Source organism: Cuculus canorus, chromosome 8 (assembly GCF_017976375.1).
Source record: "Cuculus canorus isolate bCucCan1 chromosome 8, bCucCan1.pri, whole genome shotgun sequence".
NCBI lineage: Eukaryota > Metazoa > Chordata > Aves > Cuculiformes > Cuculidae > Cuculus > Cuculus canorus.
Genome location: NC_071408.1, coordinates 32693178 through 32712636, shown reverse-complemented (window position 1 = coordinate 32712636; position 19459 = coordinate 32693178). Strand labels below are relative to the sequence as shown.

Sequence of the window (19459 nt, the reverse complement as noted above, 5' to 3'; positions counted from 1 at the left end):
ATTTCAGTCTCCGCTCTTTCAGCTTCAAACCATTTCCCCTTGTCCTATCACTCCAGGCTTTGGAAAAAGTCCCTCCTCAGCTTTCTTGGAGCCCCTTTCAGTACTGGAAGCTGCTCTAAGGTCTCCCTGGAGCCTTTTCTTCTCCAGGCTGAACAACCCCAACTCTCTCAGCCTGTCCTTGGACTGGAGGTGCTCCAGCCCTCAGATAATCTTCATAGCTGTTCTTTCCTGTCTGGTTTGATCTCAGTTCCTTTGTGGTTGTAAGCACTAACAGTTACATAGCTGCTTCATAGTAGGAATGTAACATTTCCTCTGGAGTTTTCACCAGTGCTAACTGTGACAATTCTGTCTCTGTTTGTAAATGAAGCACTGCTGGAATTTTGCAGTGCAGAAATTACTTCAATTCCCTTCTTAATAACAGGTGAAATGTTTTGTTTCACTGAAGGTAAAGTTCCTTGTATTTAATTGCTGGAACAATTATTTTAAAACATGTATTTTTATCCAACACCATTATTATGTAAATGGTGGTTTATTCTAATTGCCACTTTCCTTCCTCATTAGAGCAGACAGGACTGATGGTGTCATTTTCCTCCTCTCAGTTGTACAAAGCCATCTTCATTACATCAGCGTGAACTGTTGAAAGACATTCGAGTGCTTACAAAAAGCCTTTGGATGACATTTAACTCAACTTGGTGCTTTGTAAAAGATGAGGGAAAAGTTCAGATTTTGCCACAGTGGCCTTAGAAAGCACATTTTTAGGATGTTTTTTAGAAAAGCTATGTTATTTTTTTAGATGCAGACATGAATCAGCCTGGAAATCATACCAGCGCTTGGTTTGGACGTTAGAATGGACACCAGTACTAGTTTAGAGAGGCTTTATTTCGTTGCTGTAGTGCTAAACTCACTTTCATGAGCACTAAAACAAGGGAAGCTTTATTTTAAAATGAACTAAGTTATGAGTTAAGCATTGTGCGATGAACTGACTCGCCATGAGTAACCCTTGAAAACAGTGCATGCCTTCACCAGAAGTCTGGAGGACGTCTGCTCTGGACACCATGGGGTGGCAGCAGCAGTAGATGTTAACAAGTCAGCTTTTGTGGTGGACTATGAGATGCAAATAAACCTATGTTTCTTGCAAAAGACACCTTTGTTTAGAGTTATAAATGAAGCCAATTGATTTTTCTTTTTATCTAGTCTGGCCATCTAGAGAGCAGCTGTTGTCCCAGCGTGAATCTCAGCTTCTCTGTACCAGCACAGTGGGACTTCAATTACAGTGGAGTTATAAGCTTAAAATATAGACATCAGTGATGGGGCTGGTTTCTTTGTTAAACTTGACTTCTGTCAGCTCTTGGCTGGGAGTTGCACACTGGGAGTAGCTGGGAATTACAAGTTGTGTTATGTATTTTAGATTCCTCCTGTGATCTTGTTCTATAGAAGTCCTTGTTTGAAAGGAAGACGTAAACTGTTAGCGTTATTTGCAGTAATGAAGATTGGAAAATGCTCATTTTATTGTTGTCCTACCTTCGAGTGTACTTAGTTCTGTATACACATATATAAAATGATGATTTACCTAGGCAGAAAAAGGCCATTTATTTGTGTGTCTACTTGCTATGAACTCTCTCTTGAGACCCCACCTGGAGTCCCATGTTGTGGAATCCCCAACATAAGAAGGACATGGAACTGTTGGAGCAGGTCCAGAGGAGGCCACGAAGATGAACTGGGGCTGGAGCACCTCTGCTATGAGGACAGGCTGAGAGAGTTGGGGTTGTTTAGTCTGGAGAAGAGAAGGCTCTGGGAGACCTTAGAGCAGCTTCCAGTACCTGAAGGGGCTCCAGGAAAGCTGGGGGGTCCTCCTTTACAAAGGCCTGGAGTGACAGGACAACAGGGGACGGCTTTAAATTGGAAGGGGGTTGATTTAGATTAGACATTATGAAGAAATTCTTTGTGACAAGGGTATTCACAGTTCGTATTTTAAGTGCAATGTAAATTCACTTCATTAAGGTGATATTTTTCCATGTCCTGACTTGCATATTTATTATGAAAACCTGTGTGAAAGAATATGAAAGCAGAGGTCTTAATTATTTGTAGAAGGTAATTAATTGAATTAAATTTTTTTAACTGAGGCTTGAGGTCAGTTTCTCTATAAAGAATGCGGTTTCAGGGTTAGAAGAACATGATTTGTTGCAAGTAATGATGATGGGTAGGATTAAAATGCCGGACTTTACAGTATGAACTTCTGTTTTAGTAGCTGGAAAAATGTGCTATTAATTTATGTTTTATACATTTGATGTATTAACTTATATTTGATTCAGTGAACTGTAGAATCAATTGTGTGTTACAAAAAACCCCAAAGAAGTTTACAACCATGTGACAGTACGGAAGATCAATAGGTGTTTTTATTTAGATACTACTTAAGTTTAAATGAGCTTCTTCTTTGCTTTAAGAACATTGAATCCGAGCATCTTGCCTAGCTGACAGAAGTGATTCCCTTATTCACATCCAAGTGCCAGCATTGCGGATGGCCCAGCCTGCGTCTATTCCTTCAGCCTGTTAGTGTGAGCTGCCCTCTTTCTGCACTCACGATTAACTACAATGAACTACTAACAGTGAGCCCAAGTGAGGCATCACTGCCTTGTCTTTATTAGAAACGCTATTTCTCTGTCCAATCCAAGTTTAAAGTGAAAACTAAAACTTCACTTAATGAGACTTTCTTAGTGCCTGCAGGGAGGAAGAAATCAAGTTTTCCTGTTACGGGTTCATAATTCCCATTGTAATGTGTCCGATTGTGTTTTATTTTTTAATGAACCTTTGCTTCCAAGTGCTGGTATGCCTGAAATGATCCTCTTTTTCCAGTTTTTACATTTTTGGTGTAACATTATCATGTATGTTGAGTGAATAAACAGATGGATAAATTGGTGGCAGGTCTGGAATTGTGATTCCATTTAGGATCTTATTTGTAGGTACCATCAACACAATATTGTCTCCTCAAAGAAAACCAGTTCCACAGATACCACGCCATAAGTAAATGAGGATTTGAGACTTTTTGTCATTAACAGCTTCTGTTTATCATTACAGCTTTATGCAGGCGCTGTCCTAGAGGTATGTGGATGAAAGTTGGGAAGGTTCCCTCAAGTCCAGGGTGAGTAAAGCCACTGCTGTGCTTTCAAATATGAAATACTGTCACAGCTGAGTGACAAAATGTGCTTTTAAGTACTAGAAGTAGTCATAAATTTCATGCATTATATCAGGAGAGTTGCACTGACCTGAGACTCATGGAATTGTTCTCCATTAACTGATAGATGAAATTGTATTGTGTGCTTATGGAACTGGTGCCTTTTCACAGATCCTGCGGTAGAATTGTTCTGTCAGTGGATTCACTAAAGTGAACTTAATTTCCTTTTTTTGAAAGGAAAATCCATAGCCTCACTGTGTGGTGGGAGGAAGCCGTAGGAAAACCACCTGTGAGAAATTTCAAGCTGGAATTTCCATATGAATTCTGGGAGAGCTTTGGTGACAGCAGAACTTTGGGGTTTTCTTTTCCTGTGATGAAGATACTAATGCCATACTTTGGACATGGTTGGATGTAGAGAAGAAAGATTAATCTAGCTTTCGACATAGGATTGCACGAACAGCACGTCTCCATCTACCATGGCCAATATTAATACCTTCCTGTTTGAAGGTTGACTGACCAACAAGTAAAATAAAAAGGATTTTACACCAATTACCCAAAGAATTACATTGAATACACCTCACAGTGCTTTAGACTCTCCTGCTTCCTCTACCTACACAGTTCAGTAAAATGACTGTGAGACCAGAGCAAAGCTATTTTCTCTTTCCCACTGTTTCTAATGCCAAAACAAGAGTTGTTTCAATGACCTGTCCTACCACAGGGGTGTGAGGAGATTAACTTTGTCAGGGCTTTAAAAGACGAGCAGATGTCGTATTTGGGGACACGGTCTAGTGGTGGACTTAGCAGGGCTGGATCGATGGCTGGACTTGATGATTTTAAAGGTCTTTTCCAACCAAAACCATTCTGTGATTCTGTAATTGCACTGTGTGTGTATTGGAATTACTTGGATTAGTGTCTGGTACTTCTGTATCTGACTGTGACGTCTTTATGGACCTGCATAAATTGTTTTGTGACCTGGCTTACTCCCACAGACTGCATTTGTCCTGGACTGCTTCTGGATTATCTTTTATTTTGCCAAAGGATGAACAGTGAGGTTTTTAACGTAGAATCATAAATTGTTTGGTTGGAAAAGACCTTTGAGATCATCGAGTCCAATCGTACCTATTCACTGCTAAACCAGATCCTTGAGCACCTCACCCACCCGATGTTTAAACACCCCCAGGGATGGAGACTCCACCACCTCCCTGGGCAGCCGTTCCAGTGCCTAATGATGAGATTCACATCCTAAAATAGTGAAGGATTAGACTCTATTGAATTAATAAAGGTTTGTAAATGTTACACAGTTGGAAAAACCTGTGCATTGCTCGTGGTTACTAAATGCAGTATTTTGTGGTCCTTCTGTATCATGATAAATTCCTGCTTGTATAACTTTTAGCCACAAATAGTTGCTCAACACACCTGTGTGCCTGAAATGTGAGAATCATTACAGATGGGACGTATTTATAGATAACTGGGAAAGCAAGGAAGTGCAAGTGATGACAAAAATCTAGTCTTCAGCAAGAGGATGAATATAAAAAGATGATCTCAATCTTAAACTGAATGTTATGCTTTGTAATATCATGACAGGCTACGAAACGCTTTTGTGAACAAGAGCCACGATGTCTCTTGTTTTTCAAATACAGCTTCTTGTGGTAAGTCAGGTAACAACCACTTTCCTGTAGGTCTCTCGAAGTTCAATACTGAAATATTTTTCTTGCTAAGTTTCCCTTAACAATTGCCCCATTATCAATGCTGCACTGTAAAATTAATTCCTATTTATTACATATGTTTTGCGATTGTTCTGTATAGAATTGTTGTTAAGTATTTACCATTTAAATGAACTCCATCAAAGTAGAACATCAAAAACATAAGAGACAAGATTCATGGGTGAGGCAGTATCTTGTTATACCAGGTAACACACAAAATGTGACAAGTTTTGGCTGACATCCATAAAACCAAGGCTCTGAAATAGGGTAATAAATGAGCTGGGTCGGTGATTAATCCAGCGGAGTGGGTTCAAGTTGACTTTTTGTTTGCAGACGTGTTCTGTCCATGATGAGGTAAGAGGCACAGTGCTCAGACTCAAACATTCTTTCCAGTTTGTTTAACAAAAACTGAATTAGGCTGGGTCTTTTACTGTACCTTTCTTTCCTATTTCTCTGCGTTCATTTTGTTCATTGATAGAGTAACTCTCAAATTCTCACCTCTCCCTACCTGACTCTTAGTTAAGAAATGGGATGCGCTCCCAGCAAATCCATTACAGAACCAAGGTCCTTAAATCCTTGAACTCGCACAGTGTGCGACTATGACATCAGAGTCAGTAAGGACTTTGTTAGAGTCCCCAAGTTCTGCAAGTGTGAGGGGGATTCTTTTAGCTATTAAATCATAAGTTGTTATGAGAATGGATTTTAGATCACTTATTTCCTGCTTATTTTTACCTGTTATACCGGTGAAAGGAAGTTAGGAAGTTATGTTAACCTTAAGGCTTGTGTTGATATTAAAACTGTTCTTATGAAATGGAGGAGGAGGTAGTTGGAGATGTGGATTGTTTTGTAGTGATCTTCTTTAAACAGGTGATATACAAACTAAGACAACACTTCAGGTTTAGAAATGTCTCTTGCCCTGTGACTTCTACCAAGTACCGTGGCTTCGGGTTTTTGTGAAGGCTGGATTGGAGCTCTGTCTTGGATTTGCTTTTGGAAGCGTGTAGTGCTTTGTATGAAATCATTGTCAGCTGCATTGTAACTTGGTTAATGGACTGCAAACAGTAATTATCGATGTGCCATGTGATTCCTTCAATGTAAATTCTTTATCTCAGACTGAGGTCCCGAAAAGGTGAAGAGCTGCAGCCGTTAGTGTGTAACCAAGTGCTTGGTGTGTGCGTGCAGATACCCAGACTTGTTGCTTGGCATCAGGAATTCTGAGGTCCCTTAGTGATCTGCTCTTAGGACTCCAGGCTTTCACTCCAACAGCCCGGTTTTCAGAGACTTTATCTTAAAACAGAGAGGCGTTTTATATCACAACAAAGTGACATTATAACAATAGCAGGGCATTTCTCCCTTCTACCGCATCCGTAGGCAAAACCTGCTCTGAGCTTTTCAAAAGCACTGTTTGGATCTCCCTCTCTTTTCAGAACAGTTTGGGGCTTTAAAATGCCCCTGTGCACCTTTTCTCTGCTCCTTTTCTCTGCTCCTTTTCTCTGACCTTTCAGTTGCAGTTGATTGTGCGGCAGTCGAGCCTGGCTCACCTCGGGGCTGCCTTCAAACACAAGGTGCAGGCTTTGGTTTCGCACACATATTAGAAGAGCATAAGGCGATTTCCTTAACGATATGTGAAAGGGCGGTTGCAGAGCTGGCAGTAGAACAGCTCTGACTTCTGGCCTGGTGTGTAATTCACCAAACATAGTGTCACGGCACCAAGCTCAGAGTTCATCATGTGGAAGTCAGAGTGGAAAATGCTTACCCTTGCTGGATGATAGAAATGTTTGTTTCTCTGCAGTAACTTCTAAAGCTGCTACAGGGAGAGCAAATGGGAAAATAGGAGTCTAGTATTCAACATCAGACTAGGTAATAGTAGTGTACAGATGGGCAAGTAGCTTTCAGACACTGGGTCATTAGAAGCAATAATGCTGGTGTAGAATCGTGGAACAGTTTGGATTGGAAGGGACTTTAAAGCCCATTGAGTTCCAGTCCTCTGCCATGGGCAGTGACACCTCCCACTGGATCAGGTTGCTCCAACCCCCATCAAACCTGGCCTTGAACACTTCGAGGAAGGGGCCATCCACGACTTTTCTTGGAACCTGTGCCAGAGCCTCACTGCCCTCATTGTGCAGAATTTCTTCCTAATGCCTAATCTAAATCGACCCCCTTCCAATTTAAAGCCATTCCCTCTCGTCCTGTCACTTCAGGCCCTTGGAAAAGAGCCTCTCCCCAGCTTTCCTGGAGCCCCTTCAGGTACTGGAAGCTGCTCTAAGGTCTCCCCGGAGCCTTCTCTTCTCCAGGCTAAACAACCCCAGGCTTCTCTCAGCCTGTCCTCATAGCAGAGGTGCTCCAGCCCTTGGATCATTTTCGTGGTCTCCTCTGGACCCATTCCAACAGATTCATCTCCTTATGTTGGGGCCTCCAGAACTGGACACAGGACTCCAGGTTCAGTCTCAGGAGAGAGGAGCAGAGGGGCAAAATCTCCTCCCTTGACCTGCTGGCCACACTTCTTTTGATGCAGCTCAGGTCATGGTTGGCCTTCTGGGCTGGGAGCTCACATTGCTGCCTCATGCTGAGCTTCTTATCAGTCAGCACCTCAAGTCCTTCTCCGCAGGGCTGCTCTCGTTCGTATCTCAGGTTATAGAGAGGAAACTGTTGGGGCAGTGCTGAAGGTGGAGCTGTGTACCACCTCACACAATAAAGCCACGTGTCCGGAAACGTGCATGGTACCTGCATCTGACCCCCCATCCCCATCATTTCCATACAAAGGCCATTTATTCTACTTAGGGTGTGGTTTTGTGGAAAGAAAAAGAGAGTTTGCTGGGTTACTCTGTATTTTTAATGCATGCCAGTACATTAGTTTCTCACTGTAGCTTCCAAAATTGAGTATATACAAATGAAGTTCTTTGTGCAGTGAGTGTTTTTTCTTTGTTGCATTGCAAATTCAAGTGACTGATGCAGAAAATCCCTGCGATCAGCATGAGGAATAAATGTGCCATTAACAGAAAGTGGTTTTGTTCCAGCTGTCTAGAATTTCAGGGGAAACGTTCAGCTTTCAGAAGATTTAGACATCTGACATTGATACAAGTGTGTAATAGCTGCTTTTACAGTGACAAATGTAGTACTGCCTATCGAATACTTTCTTCTTCCACCTAATTCTGTTCCCATTTTAGGCAAGCTTGTTCAGCCCAACGCTGCAGCCAAGGAACAGCCACTCATGTCCAAAAGAGCTTTCATCCCTCACTCCTGGAACAAATCCTCACACCTGCTACAAGCTCAAAGCGCTGTAACCTGAGTTAACCCCCAAGGGCCACTCTGTGGAGTTCACAGTGCAGATTGGCTTCTGAAATTTGATCCGTTTTACTGCATTCTTACAGTTTAAGCTTTGCAATTAAAGTTACCCACTGCACCTCCTGCTTCTTACAACCCCGTTTGCATATAAAGCCCTCGAGACTGAATTTGGCTTTAGATTTAAATTGAAAAAATGTAGAAAAATTCCCTATTGAACAGTTCAGCGTGCTGTGGGTTTAACGAAGAATAAGAAATAGCTTTGCCACTTTGTTCTGTGTTACTGTTGATGGCAGCCGAGGCAACGAGTGGGTCACAAGGACATGGGAAACACTGGAGTTGGAAATGCTGTATTTGTGAGGTTAAATCAGAATGGAACTGCAGTGTATGAGCATGTAGTGGTCTAAAAGTGCTATACGAGCACAGCTTACAATGACATTAGTGTATAGCTGTATAGAAAAAATGAAAACAAGCCTTATTTTCCTCTTTAATGGTCTGGTCTGTCCAGCAGCTCATTGGGCTACTGGTGATTTTCCAACTTGTTTTTCCTGTGCAGTGGTCGGTGCAGCAGGCAGGGATCAGGATTGTGATCCGTACCAGGAACACGGGGGGAGAAGAAGAAAATAAATGCCCCTCGGTGTACACATATTGACAAAGTGTGCGGGTGACCACCTGCAGTAATGTACAAATAGGCATCAGGATGCCAGGGGACATCTTGAGATGCTGAGGAGAGCACCATGCTTTGTGAGGCAGTGTGAAACATCAGTCCTGGGGCTGGTTCTCTAACCGTGCACCTGCTGGATAAGCTGCCGTTTGTGAGAGGTTCGTTGATGTCTAGTCTTGCAAAAGCAGCTTCACAGCCGGTGCATTTGGAAGAGTCGATCTGTACCAGCAGGGTTAATCCCTGGGGAGACTCCACTGACAGGAGGGTCCTAAATCCACTTCATGGAGGTACAGATACTGAATTCACCTCCAGTATAACCTGAATGTAAGGAGCAGGAATGAAGTCCATGCTGATTTGTAAATAGATTTAAAGTTGAGCAGGGCCAGAATGTTGGTGAAAAGTTTAGAGGGGGCCATAGGAGGAGCAGGTAAAGTCACTTGGTCTGTTCAGCCTGGAGAAAAGGAGACTGAGGCAAAACCTCATCGCAGCCTACAGCTTCTTCACAAGGGGAGGAGGTGGAGCAGGTGGTGATCTTGCTCTCTGGTGACCATTGATAGGATCAGAGGGAATGGCAGGAAGATGTGCCAGGGGAGGGTTAGGTTGGACATTAAGAAAAGGTTCTTCATGCAGAGGGTGGTGGAGCACTCCCCAAGGAAGCAGTTGGCACGTTGCAGCAGGCCGTGGGCCAGGCTCTACCTGCACATAAACCAACTTAGACACTTGCACCAGTGTTGGAGCAAAATCCAAACGGATAGGAAGCATGTTGGAAATCCTAGCAAAAATAGGATGTTCCTTAGACCTAGGAGGTTTGGTATTATTAATTTTGTGAGGATATTTTGGACATTGAAATACTTTCTAAAGTATCATTCCAAAAGAAATTATGCTGGGAATACTAGCTTGGATGTAAATTACTAAACGAAAGTGGAGCAGAGTTTGATTCTCTCTTTCTCTCTTGTCTCCAAACCACAGCTTTTGTCAGGAGTGACAAGCCAAAGCTCTTCAGGGGGCTGCAAATCAAGGTGAGTAGTAACCTAACGCTTTTATTTGGGGTGTTGGGAAGAATTAAGCCTGGTGGGGACAGTCCTTCTGTGGATTGTTCTTGTTTGCTGATCCTTTAGCAGAGGGCACACATTTGCATGGCCAGTATAAATCTTCACAAGTTCATGCTGCTAATATGAATGGGGTTATTGCTCAGTAACTGTTTAGTTCTCCGTTGTTGTTGGGGTTTAGGTTTTTAATCCAAGAAAAAGTATACTGGAGTCCATAAGCAGATGGCAAAGAATGCAAGGAATGCTTGCATTCTGTCCTCACTCTGCAGATATCCTGGATTTGCTCAAGCTTATTCTTCCATAGTTTCCTTTTCTCCTGTTCTGTTCTCCCCTCATTTTCTGATGGAGCTGCCATTTCCAAACATTCAGTGATTCTTAGATTTTTCTCCTCCTCCTCCAAATTTCCTGCTGGGTTCTCTGATTCTGTTTTTCTTTACAGTCTTCAAACACAGCTTTATAGAAATGCCTGTACTGCATGGTGTTCCGTACGGCTTGCATATATGCAAAGCTGCATAAGCTGCACTGTCTTAAGCTCAAACAGTTCTTTGGCTTCAAGATCCAGTGTGAGACTTCACCTTCCTCTTAAGATCCTGTGTGAACTTCAGCATCCTTCAGACGTACATCTCGATTCTCACACGTTGCACTCCCATCTCTGTTCACCAAACGGCACCATCTGGAATCACTTCAGAGCTGTGCGTGGCAGCAATAAGGGATTTGTCTTCTCAGCAGCAGATTCCATCGACAACAGATTTCCTCTGCCTGTCTCATGCATTTATGTTTCTGTGTCCTCCAGTTTCTTTCACAAGCTTTCTGTCCTTCTGCGTGTCTGACGGTTTCAGTTTTATTTTAAACGTTTTAGCTGTATTGAACATCAGAGCAGTCGGGACTACAGTTGGTACAGAGCGCTACCAGGAAAAGTTTAGTGCCAGTGGATCTGGTATTTATGTTACAAGACATTGGGAAAACAGATTAGAGATGCCACCACCTTCATTAAGTAAAACCAGCTCGGTTAGCTCAGTCGGGTAAAGTGAAGTACTCTTGGGGGAAAGCATTCCATAAATTTACAAAGCTAAAGCCTTCTAATGCTGTTAAAAGCTTTTATTTGCATTACATATTGTGTGAATTTGAGCCTTCAGTAGCATTAAAGTGTTACAATACCAGCAAAGCCGAGCAGGCACAGATAGAACACAGCAGGAAAGGGTGCGATTACATTGGAAATTGATAGCAGAACTCCACGCTGTTAAAGTGACCAGAAATTTCTATAAACTGGTGAAAAGAATGTTGATTAGATGAGAAAAATCATTCAGCTGCTTGATTCAAAACTCCAGCTTCAGTAACTTGAAACAGCTGAAGTAGAACACCACCTTTCAAAGTGAGACATGTCATAGAGTGGTTTAGGTTGGAAAGAACCTTTAAGATTATCAAGTACAACCAAACTTGTCTGTTTTTTAAGACTTCTCAGCTTTAAAAAGCTGAAGGTTAGGTTGGTTTCTTAGCACAAATTGTATCACACCAAAGTTTGCCTAGAATAAACTGATTTATTTTAGTGCTCTGTGATTCTGCCCCTCTGCTCCACTCTTGTGAAATCCCACCTGGAGTCCTGCGTCCAGTTCTGGAATCCCCTACATAAGAAGGATGTGGAACTGTTGGAATGGGTCCAGAGGAGGCTACAGATATTATCTGAGGGCTGGAGCCCTCAGAGTAGACATCAGGAAGAAATTCTTCACAGTGGGGGTGGGGAGGCCCTGGCCCAGGGTGCCCAGAGCAGTGGTGGCTGCCCCATCCCTGGAGGGGTTCCAGGCCAGGTTGGATAGGGCTTGGAGCCCCTGATCCAGTGGGAGGTGTCCCTGCCCATGGCAGGGGGTGGGACTGGATGATCTTTAAGGTTCTTTCCAACCCAGACCATTCCATGATTCTACTTCATAGTGTCACTCTTTTACTATTCCTGCTTTGACATCTTTTTATCTGATTTAAATCCTTGGTGGGGAGGGAAGTATCACCATAGAGGATGCATTTCCCAGCCCAAGTTAACTGGCTTTTCTTTCCCTGCAGTACGTGCGTGGTTCTGATCCTGTGCTAAAGCTGCTGGACGACAGTGGGAACATCGCCGAAGAACTGAGCATCCTCAAATGGAACACAGACAGCGTGGAAGAATTCCTGAGCGAGAAACTAGAACGTCTGTAAATCACTGCTTTTGGTCCTTTTGTCCTGGTAATCTTCTCAGCTGTAGCGTGCCCTGACTGAAAAAAGCATTCCAGGTTCTATACTCATTTTAAAATACTTGTGCTGTATTAAACATCTTGTAATTGGGAAGGGAGGTTTCAGCACACATAGCTGACAAGTTGACAAACGATATCTGGTCTTAATATATTTCAGCTCCTGATGCATTTATCACTAACAAAAGGCTTCAAAGCTATCAAAGCTAATTTTTACAATTATCAGTGTGTTATGATTGGGCCAGTTTTTACAAAGCTCTTAAAACTGAAGAGCTTCAAATAATTGGAATTATCACCATGCTTTTTTTCTGCCGCTGTTCGTAAGGAAATCAGAACCACATACTCCCAGAGACACTTGACCGCCAATGCCCTCTTCTTCTTCGTAGTTGAACTGTCCTTTTTATAGAAGCTCACACATTTGGAAGCTGATGGAGGGGCTCATGCTCTGGCGCTGTGAAACATTTAGTAAGTGCACCTTCATGAAGACTACATAGAAAACCCCCGAGGTGTATGAAGTCAGATGTCCGGTGTGCTTTGCATTAAGTGTTTTGCTTCAGAGACCATGAGATGTAAGTCTTGAAAAGCCTTTCCTTCTGACTTTCTCAAGTGTATTGGAAGTCTCTTTATCAAATACATTTATAAACTCTTTAAATGTGTATTTTTCACTCTCAGTTGCGATTTTTCAGATAGGATGTATGGCAATGAGTCAAATCCATTATGAGTTGTTGGATTTTTTCCACTTAGAGTGAATAAATATGGCAAGCAAGAATAATGTGGGTTTTTTCCGAAGTCTAATTAGCAGATAAGTCTTCCGTTTAACGCCTTGATGCACAGCGGCTTTGGTTGGACGGGTGTTATGCTGTATGGCCTGAGTTGGTACTTAGTTTTTATCTTCATACATAATTTTATATCTTAGAAATTTAGTAGAAGCACAGAATGGTTTTGGTTGGAAAAGACCTTTAAAATCACTGAGTCCAACCATTGATCCAGCCCTGCCAAGTCCACCACTAGACTGTGTAACATCTACTTGTCTTTTAAACACCTCCTGGGCTGCTGACTCCACCACCTCCCTGGGCAGCCGTTCCAGCGCTTGACAACCCTTTCAGTAAAGAAATTCTGCCTTAATATCCAGTCCAAACCTCCCTTGGTGCATCTTGAGGCCATTTCTCCTTGTCCTGTCACTGGCCACCAGGGAGAAGAGACCAGCACCCACCTCTCTACAACCTCCGTTGAGGCAGTTTTAGACAGTGATAAGGTTCTCCCTTCATTCTCCTTTTCTCCAGCTCCCTCAGCTGCTCCCCGTAAGTCTTGTGCTCTAAACCCTTCTCCAGCTCCATTCCCCTTCTCCGGATGTGCTCAGGCCCTCAAACATCCTTCTTGCAGTGAGGGGCTCAAAACTGACCCCAAGGTTAGAGGTGCGGCCTCACCAGCCCCAAGTACAGGGGAAGGGTCACTTCCTTTAGGTTCCCGATTCCTTGCACTGAAACACAGATATTCATTCTCGTTGGTTGAAAGCACGCGCGAGGTACACCCCTGTGTAACCCTATAGATACGAACATGGCGAGCATCTTCCACGAGCCTCAAACCTAGTCGATCTGTGAGCCTCTAGCAAAAGCTTCGTTACCTGCGCTTCTCTGAACTGTTCTCCATCCTGTTCCTGAAGGGTTAAATTCGCACCACCCTTGCTTTCTTCTTTCTCATTCCATCCTTCAGCTGATACTCAGGTTTTTGGCTGTACAGCCATGTGTTCAGAACATGAAACTTTCAAAAATGAGCCAGGCTTTGTGCTAAAAGAGGCAGTTGGAGCAGGGAATTATTTCTTCTGAAGTCTCTGCTTATCAGCATGGGTTTTCTTTTCCTCCAGTCAGCAGCTGGGAAAAATCAGAGAGCTCCAAAGATTCGTTTGGCTTGTGGCAATTAACAAAATATAAGGTTTAAAAGGAAGTGATTCATTTTTACTTAGAGGCTTAATAAGTGCCCAACTTCACACAAGGCATTCACTCAGATTTATGTAAGAATTATTTAGTCTTATATAATGCTCCTGTTGTGCCAAATCTTGACGGAGTTAATGGAAGGATATAAGCAGCAAGCATGCGTGACCGAGTTGAAACATGAAGCGTCCATCCACCCCTCCTGTCTTTTTAGAAGGTTAAAAAGGCAACTCCTCTTGCGGGAGAGAGTATCAGTGCTGTTAAAAAGAAGAGAAACCGTTGTCTGTCCCCGTTTGTACATCGATGCGATCTGTAGATGGATTTGAAGCAGCGCACAAGCTGCTTGGAAGGGTTTCCTGGGTACCTGCTGAGTTGGACTCCTGCAGTGAACCAGAACAAAATGATCATAGCAGGCAAAACTCTGTTTCGGCTTTAAGGGAAACCTTCCAGCTGACGCTAAAATTGTAGAAAGAAATTGAGTATTCAGCTCAGTCTTTGCTTTATTGTTTTATCGTATGGATAGAACAGGAACAGATTGCCAATTTAATGAAGAGCGCACACAAAAGAAGCGCGTTCAGAAATCTGAGCTCCTGTTGAGAACACCTTTTCCTGAACCTGAGCTTTCAGAGGCAAAGCACACCTGATGTTCCTCTGCAGCCTTAGAGATGAGGACACCACCCCTCTGCCTCCCCCCCAAAAAACCCATAAAGAAATAAAAAGAAAAGTAAAAAACTATTGTCATTCTACACCGTTAGTTTGGAAGCTGAGTTTGTAGAGTTATGTTAGAACTGCTCAACATTTGGCCCATAAAGGCAGATGGGCTCCAATCCAACCTGAGATGCTTTCAGGAATGCCCAGAACATCAGCTGCCGGTGCTTGCAGCGTGAGGGCAGTTGGATCAGGACAAAGGGTTCTGTGCTTAGGGTGCTTCAACCGCTTACAGGGAATGGATTAATGCAACTGCACCTGAGAAGGGTCCATCGAATGCTGAGGTGCAGCATAGTGATAGCAAAAGCAGCGAAAGCAAACCCCATCTTCTGAACTGCTGTGGTTTTCCTGGAGTTGGCAGCTGTTATAGCCCCACCCCGTGACTTTGTTTCAAAGGTGCTGTCATGTCTGAGAGAAAGAGCCCGAGGGACAGGACAGGAGACACAGAGCACACCACCCACCAGTGTGCTGGGATTGAACACCCGTGGTTCAGAGCACCCACCTCCCTCCCAAACGCACTTGTACAAAGCCTCAGCAGAGGGCAGGAAGCAGTAGAATCTTGACAGCAATTTTTTTCCTTAGGTTTAGATTGGATATTAGGAAAAAATTCTTCCCCAAAAGGGTTCTCAAGCACTGGAACAGCTGCCCAGAGAGGTGGTGGAGTCCCCATCCCTGGAGGGGTTTAAAAGATGGGGAGATGAGCTGCTAAGGGATCTGGTTTAGAACTGAACAGGAACAGTTGGACTCTGTGATCTCAAAGGCCTTTTCCAACCATGCAGTTCTATGACAGTCATTACCAGTTACAAACGCGGTGAGGGGGTCTCAGTACATCCCGGAGCTGCCAAGGCCACACCGTGCCCGCTCACAGCACACCTTTGCCTGTCCTTCCCAGCTGCAAACTCCAGTGCTGCCGTGTGCGAGAGCTCCACCGAGGGCAACTTGGCAAAGCCTTAGCGTAGCCATGGTAACTTGCAGACCTTCACCTGCTGCACGAGGATCACCACATACAGCTTGTGAGACACTGTCTCTGCAAGTAACTCAGTATTGAAATCTGCGGCTCTAAAATGGGCAGGAAGAAAAATTCTTATTAAGCGACACGAGCAGTTATTCCGTTAGCAGAGGGCAAGTTTGTTCTGAGCGAGGGGAGACTCTTGACTACTCCCATTCTCCCCAAGTGCCAGACCTTCTCCCAGCTGGTGCTGAACAAGAAGTTTTTGCTGTCCAAGAACCAAAGCAACAGAGCAAAAAGATAAATAATGTCAGGGCTGCTTTCAGGATGAAAATGAATTCAATCTGAATTAGTTTTTCCCTCTTGCTAGTAACACACAACGTGAGCGCGGCCCTTGAGAGGTCACCTCTGAGGCAGCCTCTGCCGGAGGATATGCCTGAAGCCCGAGGCACCAGGAAGCAGCAGGATCCATCCCCACACAGCTGAGACAACACGGGTGAATCATCTCCCGTTTCTGGGCTGCGGTTTCTCCCAGGTAAAGAGAAAGGATGGCACTCACCTTCGTCAAGGAAGTTCATTATCAGCAACGTGGAACCTTTACACTGAAAGCAATGAACAGTTTTCCTGCAGGACCAACAGGGTTAGAAGCCTAGAAATTCCTCCTAGACGCTTCATGTTCTCCATGGAGAAACACCAGTGCTGTTTCCACTGGCTGAGATGTAAAAGTTGATGTGAGAAATGCGAAATTAAGCCCCAAGGACACTGGCCTTTCCCTTCTTCCTAACTCCTTAAAATCAGCAAAAAGGGAATTTCAACATTTCAAAAACTTCTAAGATACAAACCCCACAAGATAGATACAAAGACACCCCTGATGTCTGTCAACATCACCATGGAGTATCTAGAATTCAAAGCGATTTAACTCGGAGGAGCGAAATTCAGAGGTTGTTTCTGGTTTCAAATGTTCCTGGGTTTGACGAAGCCATTTCCTAGCTCATTATTCCAATCCCAGGACTTTTGCTTGTTTTTAACTGTGTAAAGACGTACTCAAGCTCTAATTCACTCTGCAATTCTAAGTAGCTCCCCTTAATGGCTCACGTCAAACGCCTATTGCACATTTAAACAATTTATAAACCAATTCGGTGCTGTCAGCAGGAGAGGATTCCTCAGCATTCAGCTCATTAACTGCACGCGCGCTCCCTGTGCCGATTCCTGCCATTCCCTTCTGGCAGGAACTCTCTATACAAGGCATCGCATTCACACAGTGATGGGAGTGTTTACATTCCTGATTCATTTTCCTTCCGTTTCCTCAGCCAAGGGAGGGAATTCACCACACTCCCCAGTCTGGGGGAGTTTCTCGCTGCCAGGCGCCGCGCGGAACACTCTCTGCGCTGAACAATGGTCGGGCAGCAGTGTGGAAGAGGACGGAGGTTGTGTCCGCCCGCCTGACGGGTGGCTTTGTGTTTCCACCCACCAGCGATTTGCGTGGCTAACAAGCTTGCAGCACACTGCCTTGTACTTCATTAACAGCAGTGGGATTAATTGGTTACAGCCTGTTATTTTAGAACATAGCCGGCTCAGAATTCTACTTAAAAGGCAATGGATCAGGATTGGCTGCAGGCCACGTTTAGCAAAGATTTTCAGCAATTGATACGTTCTTCAGGTGAAGAAAACAGAGTAAAACAGCAATGATTTCAGTCAGGTCTGAGATGTGGGGATTCAACGCTCGCAGGACTCGTACACCTTCACCCTAAACAAATCCAGAGAATTGGCAAATCCATCGGCGCGCAATTCTGCAGCCCTTGTTCAGTCAGCACTTGTAACCACAGTGCCGGAAAGGCAATGACTTTCCATCACCTCAAATAGAGGCAAACATCCCCTACAAACTCCCACGGGACTTTGTGTTAAATAAGATTCCAGGACTTGGTTTATTTATGGCTGATGGGGCTTTGATAAGGCTGTTCCCTTTCCCATTTATTTCAGACCAGATGCCTCCCTGACCCTGAAAAGAGCAGAATTTCATTGGGATAAGGGAAACCACAAACAAATCATCATCAACATTTAAATACAAAATCCTTTTGCTCTGTTCAGTGTGGAGCTGCAGTTGTGGAGCTATTCCACAAACTCTGAAAGATGGATTAAAAGGTACCGGGTTGCAGAATTTCACAGGGCTTCACTACCTTCCACTGACCATTTCCATCTGCATTTTGGGGGAACCAAAACTGTTTGTTTCCCTTTTGCTCAAACACTTTGTGCTGAGTACAAATGGGAACATTTTCGCCTCTTCCTTCCAGGTGGAAGCGTAAAAATTATTAATGGGGCTCCTGCTAAAAATGTACATCAGAGAAGAGGATGGCTCTGGAATGGAGAACACCAGGCTGTACTCAGGCTTTTTTCCAACACTGCAATCTTCAGGAATGAGGAATTCTTGCCCTTCTTGAGCTGCTTATTTAATGCTAATTAAATAGGGGGGAGACATCTGTGAAAGTCTCATAGTAAGAATCAGAGCTGGGGGTGAGCCAAGGAAGGGAGACAAAGGAAAACACATCATAAATTCAAGGTCTCTCTGTATTCCGTACCACCAGATACACGGGAACCCAGGAGACAGATGAGACTGTGGCCAGACAGATTCCTCAGAATCCAGACCCTGGGTACCACTAATGTAAAAATACACCACTAATTTGCTTCTGTTCAGTATATTATGTCATTAATGTATCTTCCAGTGACTACTGGCATTATGCTACAAATGTTCTATACAAAGGAGACCTCTTGTCATATAAACCCTTAAATTTAACATGGACATCTTCATATTTAAAGATAATGATTTTGAAGATAGAACAGAGCTGTTCCAAAGCAATCCGTGTCCCCAGAGGCTTCTGCTCGGGTACCTCATGTAGTACCTTGTATTTAATGGCATTGTGTAATTAGCGCTGCTCGTTGCAGTCAGCATCTATTCTCAAACGCCTCTGCTCGAAAGGGAACATCACTCTGAAGTCTGTGTTGTTGCCAAGTCTGAAAGCCAGATGGACAGAGTGCTGATGCAGAGCCTTGCTGGAACCAAGCAATCCTGACTCAATTAAATATACTGGAATTTAAAAGATTCCTTCAATCTATCCTTTTAACCTTCCTACAGCCTTAAAAAGCTGCTATTTATGAAACAAAAAAGGGTACGATGTTTATGAAAAAGTTACTTGCAAATAATCCCACTTTTGTTACAGCCATTTTTAAGCTCTAAGTACTTTTTTCCTCCTTCGCACATATTTGAAGGAGGCCCCTTGTAAAACAGAAAAGTCCTCAGTTAGAACACGGCAATAACCTCCTGCACAAGAATTGTGGATGCAGCTTTTCATTAACCCATCACCTGAACAAACGTCCGCTCACATATAAATCTACTTACATGTAAAAAGACGGAGTATTGGGTGAGGAAAACGCAGTGCTTCACTTAACACAAAGGCCGATTTGCTGAAAGAACCTCAATAATTACTGAACACACTGAATTGGCCTCTTTTCTGGAAAGCACTGAAAGGGAAAACATACAAGGCAAGACTAAAACCAAGTCAGAACGCGTCCCTAGAGCGTGTGCCGATCCACCAAGCTGCAGTTTACAACCTCAACATCCCAGCAGTTTGCCTTATGTTTTCAGAGAGAAACCAACCGGTTTCATTGTTCCAAGGTGATTAAATGCACAGCCTGAGCAGATCTGAACTCCCCCAGTGTTGGGAGCAGAACCATACAGGTTTCTTTAAGGTTTATGCTACACGTTTGGGTTTGGTTATTTATTAAATAAA

The 19459-nt window shown here is 43.6% G+C and overlaps 1 protein-coding gene across 2 annotated transcripts in view; it reads left to right on the top strand.

Annotated features, from left to right (window-relative positions):
* The window catches only part of SELENOF (selenoprotein F), a 30735-nt gene extending 11412 nt beyond the window's left edge, over nt 1-19323 (top strand). Inside the window, exons 3-6 of one of the 2 annotated variants that reach the window (XR_008450891.1) lie at nt 3076-3139; nt 9791-9840; nt 11923-12655; nt 16045-19323. Coding sequence is in view for 1 of the 2 variants with exons in the window: in XM_054072445.1 (XP_053928420.1) it covers nt 3076-3139; nt 9791-9840; nt 11923-12054 (246 nt within the window). In the remaining variant the exon portion in view is untranslated. Of the gene's footprint in view, nt 1-3075; nt 3140-9790; nt 9841-11922; nt 16008-16044 lie in introns of those variants that run through there. The other variant, XM_054072445.1, reaches the window with a different exon arrangement.
* Nucleotides 19324-19459: the final 136 nt, after the last annotated feature.